The sequence below is a fragment of the Ornithorhynchus anatinus genome, chromosome X4 (assembly GCF_004115215.2).
Source record: "Ornithorhynchus anatinus isolate Pmale09 chromosome X4, mOrnAna1.pri.v4, whole genome shotgun sequence".
In the NCBI taxonomy this organism is placed as follows: domain Eukaryota; kingdom Metazoa; phylum Chordata; class Mammalia; order Monotremata; family Ornithorhynchidae; genus Ornithorhynchus; species Ornithorhynchus anatinus.
Genome location: NC_041752.1, coordinates 3596861 through 3611325, shown reverse-complemented (window position 1 = coordinate 3611325; position 14465 = coordinate 3596861). Strand labels below are relative to the sequence as shown.

Below are 14465 nucleotides of genomic sequence, written 5' to 3'. Positions count from 1 at the left end.
CACACAGTAAGCGCTTAACTGATACAATCACTGAGAAGCAGCGTGGCCTAAGGCATACAGCCCGAGCCTGGGAGTCAGGAGGACCCGGATTCTGATTTCGGCTCCGCCACTTGTATCTGCTGTGTGACCTCAGGCAAGTCACTCCACTGGGTTTCAGTTCCCTTAAATGAAAAACTGGGGTGAAGACTGTGAGCCCCATGTGCGAGAGGGACTGTCTCATATCAATAACTCTGTATTTACCCCAGCACTTAGAATAGTGTCTGGCACATAGTAAGCATCTAACAAATACCATTAAGAAATGATCATTATTATTATCAAGAGCCCAATTAATGCTGTTGAATATAATGACTTTGGGATCTGGCATTTGAACCAAAGCTTCTTCTTCAGTTTCCTCTCCAGAAGTGAATCCCTTTTAGGCATCGCAACCAGAGCGAGAAATATCCCAAGATTCACCACTTTCTCCCTTTCTCCCTCCCTCCAATATCTAAGTCATGGGTTAAGGCGGCCCGGCCTCCAACTAAAAGCAAAATTCAGCTCTACGTGTCTCACCTGACAGTTGACATCCATTTGTCCATTGGAGAGCAGATACTGAACCACATCATAATGGCCTTTCTTGGCAGCCAAGTGCAAACACGTGGAACCTTCTGCATCCTGAAATACAAATGGTATCACATAATAAGAATAATGATGGTATTTAAGTGCTTACTCTGTGCCAAGCATAAGTACTCAGGTTAGACACACATCCTTGTCCCACGTGGGGTTCACCGTCTAAATCTCCATTTTACAGATGAGGTAACTGAGGCCCAGAGAAGTGAAATGACTGGCCCAAAGCCACACAGAAAGCATGTGGTAGATCTGGGATTAAAACTCGGCTCCTCTGACTCCCAGGTCCATGCTCTTTCCCACACGTTTAGTACAGTGCTCTGTACACACTAAGAACTCAATAAATACCACTGATTGATGCCAATCCCAGGGTTTAGCTAATAAACTCCAAAATGGTAAGTGTAAAGAATGAAGCGAGCCTCAACCAACCTGTAGAGTCTCTTTTCCTTCCCAAATGACTTTGTGAACGTGTGGAGTTGTACAGCCCCCTGAGTGTGTGTGATTTATATATGTATGTCTGTCCCCCCCTACACTGTGAGCTCACTGTGGGCAGGAAAGTGTCTTTTTTGTTCTACTGTACTCTCCCGAGCGCTTAGTACAGTGCTTTGCACATGGTGAGTGCTCAATAAATACGACTGAATGAATGAATTTGGGTAATCTCTCCATTCTTGGGAGGAACCAGAGTCGTGCAGCCACTTGAACTGGTGTGATTTGCTGCCATTATAATCGATCGATCAATCCATTAAAGCTATTTACTGAGCGCTTCCTGAGTGCAGAGCACTGGACTAAACACTTGGGAGAGTATAATACAGCAGAGTCGGGAGGCGTATCCCCTCCCCACGATGAGTTTACAGTCTAGAAGGGGAGACATACCTTACTCTAGAATTCCTTTACTATATAGACTCTAGACTGTAAGCTCATTATGGGCAGGGAGAATGTCAGCTAATTCTGGTGTCCTCTACTCGCCCAAGCACTTAATAGAGTGTGCTGCACATAGTAAGCACCAAATAAATGCCACTGATTGATTAGAGAGAAATAAGTCTTGGATACGGACACAAATCCGATGGGGCCAAATAGCAAAAGGGAATCAGAGGCGCGGGAGAGTCGGATCGGACTTAGTGGCCGTCACCACCGGCCTCAGAATCAAAGGTCGGGGGAGAGAAGTTACTTTCAGCGGAGTCATTTCAGCGAGCAATCTACTTTCTACCAAAGGGCATTTTCCTCCCAGAAGCTGAATGACCCCTCTGAAAGGACCAGGAATTCCGCTAGACCGTACCCTCATTATGGGCGGGGAACGTGTCGGCTTAATTCTGCTGGACTGTCCGCTCCTGAGCGCTCAGTCCAGCCCTCTGCACGTAGTAAGTGCTCCGTAAATACCACGGATTGATTGGTTAAGTGGAACGTGTGGAGGGGTGGTTACCTTGGGATCTACTAGTGCTCCGGCCTTGATGAGGTACTTCACGGCATCCAGATGGTTGTTTTCTGCTGCCTCCATTAGAGGGGTCCTTTGGTCCTCGGAGCAGGTATCTATGTTGGCACCAGCCTGTTCAAACAAGAGAGCCAGCCAAACTCAATTCCAGAATGCTCCAAAGACATTACTGGGAAAAGAATAAAAAGAATCTGGTAATTCTCTAGGTTTTCGCTTTCGTTTGGGGTTTTTTTCCTCCTGAGAGTGAAACCTGACATTTGCGATTCCTTAATAACTCATGTTTTGTTTTTACCATCCCACAGGATTTGATTTTTTAAAACCTTTTTTTAAGGGTATTTGTTCAGTGCTTTCGATGGGCCAGGCACACTGGGGTAGATACAAGCTAATCGGGCTGGACATGGTCCCGGAACCACATGGGGCTCACGGTCTTAAATCCCATCTTACAGATGAGGTCACTGGGGCACAGAGGAGCGAAGTGATTTTGTCCAGAGTCACCCCACAGACAAGTGGCAGAGCCGGAATTTGAACCCAGCCCCTTCTGACTCTCGGGCCCAAGTTCTCCCCACTGGGCCATGCTATTTCTCTAATTTTTAATTGCTTTCCACCTCTGAGCAAATTCGACGCAATTCCAAACTCAATAACTCACTCAAATGGGGCTCCGAAGCAATCACCAATACCCCTATTAAAAGGGATATCTGAAATTAATGAATCTGGAAGTCTTTGCCAGTGTGTTCCTTAATGAAATGTCTTTACACTTCAAAGTTTACTCATCAAATCCTCATCTGGAAAAGTATTTCTCCTGTCCATTTCTTCTTGAAGTAGTATGTTTTTTAAAGTACAGCCATTCACTCCACTATTAACCTCCCTTTCTATTCAAACTTCATTTAAGAGCCTGTTCACTCCTTGAGGACAGAAATTCTGTCTACCAACTCTACTGCATTTTCCAAGCATCTAGTACAGTGCTCTGTACCCAGTAAGCACTCAATAAATACCGCAGATCGACTGACAAGATCCTAGACCCCCCCAAAAAGAGTGTGATCTGTTCTACTTTCAGAGGAGGTATTCTGGGGAGTGACTTTGGAGGGGGTCACTTGACTTCTCTGTGCCTCAGTGGTTTCATCTGGAAAATGGAGATTAAGACCATGAGTCCCACGAGGGACACAGCCTGTACCTGACCTGACTAGCTTGTATCTTCTCCAAGGGCTTAGAACAGTGCCTGACACATAGTAAGCGCTCAACAGGTATGATAAAAAAAAAAGGTGATTTTGTTCCACAGCCACCAATTTGTCAATTAATCAAATTTTTTGAGCACGTACTGTGTGCAGAACACTGTACTAAGCATCCCGCTTGAGGAGAAAGAATGAAGCATCTTGAATCTGAAGCGTGGGAGCTGAGGAAGAGGAAATACCTAACCCATTGATGGATTGGGGAAATAAAAGTTTCTGATTTTATCTTGTTTGGAAAAAAAGTCTAAGCAGAAATGCACCTACTGCTTAAGGGAAGCGGCACGGTGTAATGGATAGCGCCTGGCCTGGGAGTCAGAAGGTCATAGGTTCTAATCCCAGCTCTGCCACTTGTCTGCTGGGTAACCTTGGGCAAGTCACTTCACTTCTCTGAACCTCAGTTCCCTCATCTGGAAAATGGGGATTGAGACTGTGAGCCTTACGTGGGACAGGGACTGTGTTCAACCTGATTCGTTTGTATCCATCCCAGCACTTACTACAGTGCCTGGAACATAGTAAGCGCTTAACAAATACCAGTTATCATTATGATTATTACCTGAATCAACATATGACAGATGTCCACGTGGCCAGACTCAGCTGCTGCATGGAGGGGAGTCCGTTTATTCTGGTGCTCCATTTTGAAGTTTGGGTCGATTCCATCAACTGAAAAGGGAAGCATGGGTTTCCCCTGACAGTCAGTGAACGGGCATGTAGAAACACAAAAAATCAGCCACAAAAAACCCCTCGTTCCCAAGTTTTTGGTTCAAACTGCCAGGCTCAAATTGGCAGGGTGGACAAGACTCCAACACTTCTGCCGAGACAAAGACGAAACCTTCCAGTCTGCTGCTTCCCCACTTGTTTAGGCCAGTTCCATATAACAATAATGACAATAATGATGGTACTTAAGTGCTTACAATGTGCGAAGCACTGTTCTAAGTACTGGGGTAGATACAAAGTAATGTGGTTGTACACAGTTCCCATCCCACATGGGGCTCCCAGTCTTAATCCCCATTTTACAGATGAGGGAACTGAGGACCAGAGAAGTAAAGTTACTTGTCCAAGGTCAGACAGCAGACTCATGGCTGACCCGGGATTAGAACGAAGGTCCTTCTGACTCCCAGACCTGGGCCCTATCCACTAGGCCACGCTGCTAAAACCAGTGAGGTGAGCTACAGCCCGGTGGGACTCTAAAATTTAATGGTTTGCAGCCGGGACACTGCTGTCCATGGTGGGGGTGGAACCAAGCGTTCTGGTCCTGGCCAGGATGTAAGGCAGCGATCAAAGAGAGCAGCAGAGGTAAACAAACAAACGATCACACATTGGCCGCCCACACAGGTTCAAGAGGCGGGGAAGGCTATTTTAGCCTTCCTGCTCTAAGCTCGACGAGCCCCGGCAGAAAGGCCGGCCCTCTCCTTCTGCAATCAAACCTTTCTGCTGGCCGGCTGCGTGGATGAAGAAAGGCACTGGCCACAACTCTGAGGTCTGAAATTTCCACAATTTGGACAAAAAGGGGTAAATATTTTTTTTCCTTTAAAAAAAAAAAAAAAATCAAGGGGCTTGGGCGATATTACCCTAAATCCAGCTGGAAGTTCATTCTGCCCCGTCAGTCAAGACTGAGATCAGTCTGAAATCTCACCAGACAGAAGGTTTCCAAAGAAACTTATAATACGCTCAATTCCTCCATAGCTGAAGGACTATTAATATCTAGCTTCCCGGAAGGGGTCCCAAAGAAATAAATTTTCCAAGCTGAAATCCTAAATAAGTCTTCTATCCCAAACCGACTGACGACCTCCCATTTGAGTGGTCCGTCTTGATTTCCGTAGCCCCACGGTTGTCTTCTCAGTGGTTCGAAATAAAATAGAATCAAGAGGTCCAAAAACCGCCGCCTGGCCCCGAAATGAGAACTTCACAAATAGCCCTGGGAGGAAGGGCTCTGTGAAAAGAGAACAGTAAACCCAAGAGCAAAGACGCGATTCGGGACGGCAAAACTAAGCTGATTTCTGCTCTCCGGGGCCTGAGGTAACGAACACGCCTGCAAACCAGGCCTGCTACCTGCTGAGTGATTCGAGGCTGGGGGTCGGAGGGGCCCTGATCCCACTCCGCGACCACTCACTTACCCAACATCAGCAGCACTTTCTGCAGTTCTCCTTGTCGGGCGGAGAAGTACAGCTGCTTCGGATGGAAGCGCAGTTTCTTCGGCCTGTGTCGGGGAACGGAACGTGGATGAGAAAGGACTGTTGGGAAGGAGCCCTTTCAGAGTGGATGCACAGCAGAGACCGGAGTGCTGGGATACCCGGGGGCTGGCGGGAGGGTCCGCTGAGCAAAATATACCTGGGGCATCTCTTGCCACCATCTTTTGGCTTCTGGGGGAGGTTTTTTTTGGTCTTCCAGGTGGACGAGCAGGTGGTGCTTGGCAGGGGAATCGGATTCTCCTCAGGAATGACAATAATTACAGTACTTGTGGAAGTGCTTACTATGTTCCAAGCACTGTTCTAAGCACTGGGGTAGATGCAAGCCAATGAGGTTAATCTAGCCCCCGGGGCTTACAGATGAGGTAAATGAGGCCCCGAGAAGGAAGCCATAAGCTGCCCACCCCAATCCATGCAGGTTCGGAGCAGTGGGGAACAATCAGCCGCCCTCCATCACAGCTGTCAATCACGGGTTCTTTCTTTTTTTTTTTTTAAATGGTGTTTGTTAAGTGCTTTACCTATGTGACAGGCACTGTACGAAGCGCTGCGGAAGACGCTCTAACATAGGGATGGACAGAGTTCCTACTCCATGCGGAGCTCACAGTCTTTACCACCCTGTACACATGAGGTAACTGAGGGAAGTGAAGTGACTTGGCCAAGGACACACAGCAGAAAAGTAGCGGAACCGGGATTAGAATGCAGGCCCTCTACCTCCCGGGCCCGGGCTCTTTCCACTAGGCCATCTTGCTTCTCTGTTTTGTACTTCTCAAGTGCACTGGCCCCAGGGGGACTCGAATACCACTGCAACAACAAGCTACCGTGTCCCACATGGGGCTCACAGTCTTAACCCCCATTTTACAGATGAGGTAACTGAGGCCCAGAAGTTAAATGACTTGCCCAGGGTCACTCAGCAGACAAGTGCGGAGCTGGGATCAGAATCCAAGTCCTCTGAGTCCCAGGCCCGGGCTCCTTCCCTGAGGCCACGTTGCAACCCAGGGACAGAGATGCCTCTCGGGGCAAAAAAAACAACCCCAAACGCTGTCTGTGTCAGCTCAAACTTGCATTTTCCAGTCTTTCAGAATGATACCGAGTCCCCGGACTTTAGGGGGCTCAAGAGTCAGGCCCCGTTAGTGATGCCAGGATACGGGTGGGTGCTTAGTTCAGGGCTTCGCACCCCCTAGGTGCTCAATGAATACCACTAACTGACTGACGGAAATTATTTCACTCTGTTCTAAGGTTTGCCTCAGGTAAACCGGGCCAGCACGCTCAGCTCTGGAAACAGAAGGGAGCGGTTAATACGTCAAGAGAATCGACTTTACGGCAACCTGTAGAAACAGTGCGCGGGACTGGGTGTCAGAAGGAGCTGGGTTCCAATCCCGGCCCTGCCTCTTGTCTGTCGGGTGACCTTGGGCAAATCACTTCACTTCTCTGTGCCGCATCTACCCCATCTGTCGAACGGGGATTAAGACTGTGAGCTGCAGGTGGGACGGGGACTGTGTCACGGACGTGGATTAGCTTGTATCTACCCCAGTGTTTAGGACAGTGCCTGGCACACAGTATACACTTTAATAAAGTCAGCCACAGATATCATTGTCTGCTAAACCCACAGGCAATGAGGCCCGAGGTTCTAATTCTGCTTCCAGAAAGAGGATTCTAATGCGCATGTTTTAAACTCAGTATTCTTCTTTCCCTCTCGCTGATAGGAAAATGGGCTCAGATTAAGCCACGGACGAAATCCAGAATAATTACCTCATGAGGCCTAAGGGATGTGCCTCAACAGGCCCGCCGACTCAACAGGCCCGCCGACTGAGGGGTCTGAGGCATCAGGCTTGGGCCAAGGCCTTCAGAGCTCAGTGTGGGCAAGGAACAGGTCTACCAAATCTGTTCAACTGGACTCTCCCAAGCGTTTAGTCCAGTGCTCTGCCCACGGTAAGTGCTCAATAAATACCACTGACGACGGTGAGGGCAAAAACTACAGGCTGAACTCCTGGAGAGGTCGAAACTAGTAGGTAGGACCTCATCACTCTCTGTTATATTGTACTCCCTCAAGAGCTTAGTACAGTATTCTACACACAGTAAGCACTCAATAAATGTGGTTGAGAGATCGATCTGTGCTGCCATTCCCACTCCGAATGACGCGGGGAATGGGAGAGGAAGCCTTTCGACAGAGTGAGTGGAGAGAAAGGCGGACAGATGGACGGAAGTCCATTGTAATTTTGAAAATTTCAAGGTGCTCGGGAGGCCCAGCGGACAAGCCTGGGAGAGAGGAGACCTGGGTCCTGATCCCGGCTCTACCCCTTGCCTGCTGTGTGACTTCAGGCGAGTCAATAAATACTTCTCTGTGCCTCAGTTCCCTCATCTGTAAAATGGGGATGAGGACTGTGAGCCCCACGTGGGACAGGGACTGTGTCCAACCCGACCGGCCCGTGTCTACTCCAGAGCTTAGCAGAGTGCCTGGCACATGGCGAGCGCTCAGGAAATACCACAATCATTACTATCGTGCGGACGGGGACCGTCTTCGACCTGACGATCCTGTATCCGCCCCAGAGCTCAGGACAGCACTGGGCCCGTTCTCTTGCCAGCGTGTCTTCGGCAATCTCCGAGAGCGGATCTTACTTTTCGGAATCCAGGGCGATCAGGGCGCTTTCCAAGGTTTCTTTCACGGGTCCCTGGGATAGGCCGGCGGTGGGTTTCGCCAAGACCGAAGCCCCGGCGCCATCGAAGCCCTCGGGGGCTTGAGATGTGGAACTCTCGGGCTTCTCTTCCTCGGAGAGCAGTGTTCCAACGCCGCTTAAAGTGAAAGACAAATAGTGGAAACGTTTCAGGCCTTGAAACAAAGGGGGCAGCGGGGGAAGAAATAATCCATTCTTTCGGGGATGAACTAGGACTTGCCAGAGTATTCTCTGGGTCCTGAAACCAGGGGGAGGAGGTTCGGCTGGAGAAGCTATTTGGTGGCAATTTATAATAATAACAAATATGGTATTTCTTAAGCGCTTACTATGTTCCAAGCATTATTCTAAGCTCAGGCTGTCCCACATGGGGCTCACACTTTTAAACCCCATTTTACTGATGAGGTCACCGAGGGCCAGAGAAGTTAAGTGACTTGCCCAAGAGCAGACTTGTGGTGGAGCCGGGATTAGAACCCACGTCCACTGACTCCAAAGCCCGGGCTCTTGCCACTAAGCCACGTTACTTCTCTTTATGCTGGGGGTGGCACAGGAACCCCAAGAAACTAGGCCTGGGCCTTCGCACAGAACTGGCAATTTTCTTCTCTCCCATAAACGAGTCTCCTGGAGCTGCTGGGAGCTCCAGAGTAGAGGAGAGAGAAGAAGGTGGGGAGGGGGAGCGGGAATTCATTTCTTCATTCAATCGATCGTATTTACTGAGCGCTTACTGTGTACCTGCAAGCCCTTGGGACAGGACAACAGAGCAATGAACAGACATATTCCCTGCCCACAATGAGCTTACCTCTTCAGGGTTCATAAGGGCCTAAGGAAATGGCAAATTACTAAAGGGAGGAGGGAAGAGGTCAGAGAGAAGCAGCATGGCCTAGTGGATAGAGCCTGGGCTTCGGAGTCAGAAGGACCTGGATTCAAATCCCGGCTCTGCCACTTTTCTGCTGGGTGCCTCTAGGCAAGTCACTTCACTTCTCTGGGCCTCAGTTCCCTCGCCTGTAAAATGGGGATGAAGACTGTGAGCCCCATGTGCGACAGGGGCTGTGTCCAACCCGATTACTTTGTATCTACCCCAGTGCTTAGTACAGTGCCTGGCAAACAGTAGGCTTTTAACAAATATTATTTAAGGAAAAATAGAGGATGAGGAGAGAAGAAGATTCTGAGGCTAGGTGGAACCAACTTTTTTCTGGGATTAAAAGTGATTTTGGCTATGAGACTGTAAATTCTACGCAGGCAAGGGCGTGGAAGTGGGTGGTCAAAGGTCCTCAGTTTAATCTCGGCTCTTCCCCTTCCCTGCTGGGTGATCGTGGGCAAGCCACATCCCTTTCTTATCTGTAAATTGGAGTTTCAATCCTACTCCCTCCTACTTAAACCGTGAGCCCCTTGTGGAGCCAGGGACTGCGTCCAACCTGATGATCTTTTACCCACCCCAGCACCTAGTACAGTGCTTGGCACATAGGAAGTGCTTAACAAGTACAATAATAATTATGATAATAATTAAGAGAAGCAGCAGGGCTTAGTGGAAAAACGACAGGCCTGGGAGTCAAAATGACCTGGGTTGTAATCCCAGTTCTGCCACATGTCTGCTAAGTGACCACGGGCAAGTCACTTCACTTCTCGGGGCCTCAGTTCCCTCATTTGTAAAATGGGGATTTAGACTGTGAGCCCCAGGTTGGACAAGAACTGCGCCCAACCTGATTAACTTGTAACTACCCCAGCGCTTAGAACAATTCTGGGTACATAGTAAGCGCTTACCAAGTACAATAATAATAATAATTACTATTATTATTATGAGAAGGGCCATCCCAGGATTCTTTCAAGTAATGGAGAAGAAATTCCCGCCAGGATGGACTCTGGATCTGGCTCAGGAACGGTTTACCTTACGGCTTTGTGTTCTTTCTCGGGCGTGACGACGATTCCCTCTGACATTCCCAGGGATGCTGAAAACCTATTATCTTTGCGTGCTCTGTTGGCTCAGTGCCATTTCCACGATTACAATATTCAGATAGTTCATTCTGAGTTAAATGAAGTTGCCAAAACGCTCCGCTCAGCTTTAAGAGCCAAGGTTAAACTAGTTCCTGCTCCAAACAGATACTAAGCAGTGTGGGCTTGTGGACAGAGCGTGGGCCTGGGAGTCAGAAGATCATGGGTTCTAATCCCAGCTCCACCATTTGCCTACTGGATGACCTTGGGCAAGTCACTTAACTTCTCTGTGCTTCAATTTCCTCATCTGTAAAATGGGGATTAAGTCTGCGAGCCCTATATGAGACAGAGACTGTGTCCAACCTGATTAGCTTGTATCTACCCCAGAACTTAGAACAGTGCTTGACACATTGTAAACGCTTAACAAATACCATTTTTATTATTATTGGAATAGTCCATATTTCCACTGTCATCGATAGGACTGATCTTTGCTGACAGCTGGAAGTTTGGTTGCCTTAAAAGGCATCATCAGTAATTCTTTTTCAAGGTGGGTGGAGATTTCTTGTGTAACTGGCATCTGAGGTCAATTTTCACACAGAACTGACACTTGTTTGAGTGTTAGCATTCCTGACTCCAATAAAAAACCAGACCTCAAAGACGAATATTTAGATATTTTTAAGTTTTGAGGGGCAACACTGGATTCTGATTCCTTGTATTAAGCAGCCTCGCCCTTAACGTAGCTGGATGTGTCAACCGGGAGCGGGGATAGCAGCCGTTTGTTTAGCCAGTTGCAATCAATCAGTGGCATTTATCGAGCGCTTACTACGTGCAGAGCACTGTACTAAGCGCTTGGGAGAGTACCAGAGAACAGAAAAACCGGCCACGTCCGCTGCCCGTGTATTTGCAATCTCTTGAAAGGAATCTCGCCATCGAGAGCCATAAACAAGTTAGAACGAAGCCTGAAAACCTAATTTTTATCCTGATCTTTCAAAGCAAACACAAGCCTGATCATCTCCCCTGGGTGAGGGGAAAAAAAAAAATCCACACACTGAACTCAGGGAACCGTGGTTTGGAACAGGACTCGCGCAACCTGGCGAACACAGAATCTGCCCCCTCAGAAGGCGCCTACCACATTCTACGGCTTAATTCTCCATCTCCTCCAAGAGGCCTTCCCCGACCGAGCCGGCGCTTCCTCTCCTCCCGCTCCCTTCTGCGTCGCCCGCCATCTTGGTTACCTTCCCGTCGTAGTGTCTGCCCTGCCCTCCGCAGAGACTGGCTTTTCTTGCTCGTAGGTCAAGGACACCGTGGAGGTGGTGTCGGCCTTGGCGATGGTCACCTCCTTGGCCTTTGAGGCTTCCTCGCCACAGTGGGGGCAGTAGCTCGTGTCGTTGACTTGAGAGGCGCAGTCCTTGTGGAAGCGGTGCGAGATGCTGCTCTCGGGCTGGCATTCCATGAAGTTGCCCTGAGACAATCGGGAGGGAGGGAAGGAGGGAGAAGCCCAGAGAGGACGGATTAGTTGAGACTCCGACGGCGAGTCGGGTTTTCCGGGAGACAAGCTGTTGCGGGCTCTTAGTTTGGCGCCGCCCCCCGGGCATTTCGGACTTCCTGAAATGCAGCCAGCGCTCATTTCGTGAGGAGACCCTACTGGACCGGAGGGGAGACATGGAGGGCCGCCCTCTTTATGGGCCACCTTTTCAAGTTCCACCACGGTGCCGATACCGTCGGAATCGGCCTGGCCCGGGGAGGAATAGGGCAGAGGACCTGCCCTGGTTCTCAGGGCTGAGGATAGCGACTCGACTGAGATGGAGAGACTGAGAGGGGCACCGAGACGTGGAGATACAGAGAGATGTTGGGACTCAGACAGAGAGAAGGAAGGACTCTGAGACAGAGATGGAGGGTTCAGACAGAGAGGCGGCGAGGCACTGAGACGGAGAGACAGCAGAACTCTGAGGCAGGGAGACGGCGGGGCTCTGGGACGGAGACGCCCTAGACACCCCGAGGCATAGAAACCTCGAGGTGGGGAGAATAAGGAAGGCCCAGCTAAAGCCCGAGAGGCTTTTTCTGAGTATCACCTACAGCGGGTCCTTTCCAAACCAACCGTGGTCAGCGAATGAAAGATGGTCAGTTACTCTACTTTGAAACCCCACCCCAGCAACGCTTAGTACAGGGCTCTGCACGCAATAAGCGCTCAATAAATACGACCGAATGAATGATCGGGATTTTCCAGGGGGCGGCTTCCCCACGGCGACTGAACCTCGCAGAATCGGGTGGGGCAAAGGGGGGCACGGCTGACAAGGAGTGTCAGTCAGCCAGTCAATCCTATTTATTGAGCTCTTACTGCGGGCGGAGCGTTCTGCTAAGCGCTTGGGAGAGGACAAAGGAAGAAAAGACGCATTCCCCGTCCGCAACGAGCTTCCAGTCTCGAGGGGGAGGCAGACCAGGAGTGCCAAGGGAGAGAGGGGTTGAAGGGAAGTGGAGATGATGGTGGGCTCTCAGGCTCCAGCCACTGGGCCACACCGCTCGTGAGACCAGCTGATCCTCCACCACATCGTACCCCGGGGGCCAAAGGGGGGTCACTTACAGCTGTGCAGAAGTACCCACAGCCCGGGCAGCACTGGTGCTTCACCATCCTCCCTCTGTGGTCCTCACACAGTACCAGAAGCTGGACTTTATTGGACGGACGCATCAGCTCGTACTTAACCACGCTGTTGGTGCACCTGCCCAACTGGAATCAGAGAGAGAAACAAGGTTAGGTTCACTCCAGTCAGTTGGACTTAGTGAGCACTTACTGCGTGCACAGCACTGTACTGACCGCTTAGGAGAGAACCATACAAAAGTAAACAGACCCATTCCCTGCCCACGAGGAGCCTACTGTCTAGACAGGGCACAGGGGTCGAGGAGGAAGAACCCTGAGAACAGCGTGGTTTAGGGGAGAGAGCACGGATCTGGAGCTCAGAAGGTCATGGGTTCTAATCCATTTGACTGCTGTGTGTCCTTAGGCAAGTCCCTTCGCTTCTCAAGGCCTCAGTTACCTCATCTGTAAAATGGGGGAGAACTGTGAGCCCCACATGGGAAAGGGACTGTGCTCAACCTGACCCGACTGTATCTACCCCCGTGCTTAGCACGGTGTCTGGCACAGAGTAAGTGCTTAAATAATAATAAAAATAATAATAATGACTAGGGTTATTATTATTAACCCTAAAAAGAGGAAAAACTCCTTCTACTTCTCGTAAGGAAAAGAACCTATGGGGTCCTACGTTTTGGGCAGGGATCGTGTCCGCTAATTTTGCTGTACTGTCCTTTCCTGAATGCTTAGTACAGAGCTCCGCACATAGTACATGCTCAATAAATCCCACTGAATGAGAAATTCTACAACTGGAGAGGCTGGGACTTTCACAAGCGCTTAGTAAAAAAAACACTCAATAAATACGACTGAATGAATGAATTACATCATCTGAAAAATGGGGATTAAGATTGTGAGACCCAAGTGGGACAACCTGATTACCCTGTATCTACCCCTGTGCTTCCAAGAGTGCTTAGCACATAGTATGTGCTAAACAAGTACCAAAATAATAATAATAATGATAATACCACTGATTGATGGACAGATAATATGAGTATCAGAGACCGGAAAGCCCATCTGGATGGGAAAAAAAAGCAACATTTGTTAACCTGCACAAATGTGATTCCAAGGAATTCACATTCCGTGAAGACATTTATAATGACGAATATGAATAACTTAAGAGACAGCTTCATTATGTTAATTCCTCCACAAGGCCTCTAGACTCTAAGCTTCTTGTGGGCAGGGAACACGTCTACCAACATTGTAATATTGTCCTCTCACAAGTGCTTAGCACAGTGCTCTGCACACAGTAAACACTCAGTGTAGACACTTGACTGAAAGCCGACCTGGACTTCTCATTCTGCTTATATGAAGGGGGTTCAGGCCTAGAAGCACTAAGCCAGTATAGATGGCTAGTAGAGATGGGAAAATTATAACCTGCTTTTCCCCACCAAAAAAAAAAAATCTGGACATCACCCATAGCAAGCAGCCACAGAGAAAGTTCATTACACTTTCTCTTTTCAAGTTAGGGTGAATCTCCTTTAATATTCAAAGGGAAAACCATCTGTTGACTTATTAAGAGGAAACCGGAAACCTTTTGAATCCAATTTACATAACGCGCTTCGAGTCCCTAAACTGACTTTCGGGATCTATTTTTATGAGCACTTTAGACTGCATTCTTCCATGGCAGTATTTAAAAACCCGATGCCCGTCATTGATTTTTGTTTGTTTGTTTGTCCCCCCTCTTCATTTCTATTCAACTCTGAAAGGGAACCTCCAACAACCAGTGTTTTATGTGGGCTTAAAATTTTGCTTTCGGTTTCTCGACCCCTAGGGATTCTGGGTTACCACCACAACCGA

General features: G+C 48.9%; 1 protein-coding gene across 11 annotated transcripts in view; it reads right to left on the bottom strand.

The window, feature by feature from the left end:
* Positions 1–14465, bottom strand: part of EHMT1 (euchromatic histone lysine methyltransferase 1) — a 106490-nt gene that overhangs the window by 13380 nt on the left and 78645 nt on the right. For 10 of the 11 annotated variants that reach the window (XM_029054318.1, XM_029054314.2, XM_029054323.2 and 7 more), the window contains exons 11-17: positions 12624–12767; positions 11278–11504; positions 8061–8234; positions 5373–5455; positions 3812–3918; positions 2024–2146; positions 550–651 (exon numbers count right to left, since the gene is read on the bottom strand). In XM_029054318.1, the coding sequence (XP_028910151.1) occupies positions 550–651; positions 2024–2146; positions 3812–3918; positions 5373–5455; positions 8061–8234; positions 11278–11504; positions 12624–12767 (960 nt within the window). The remainder of the gene's footprint in view (positions 1–549; positions 652–2023; positions 2147–3811; positions 3919–5372; positions 5456–8060; positions 8235–11277; positions 11505–12623; positions 12768–14465) is intronic. The other variant, XM_029054324.2, reaches the window with a different exon arrangement.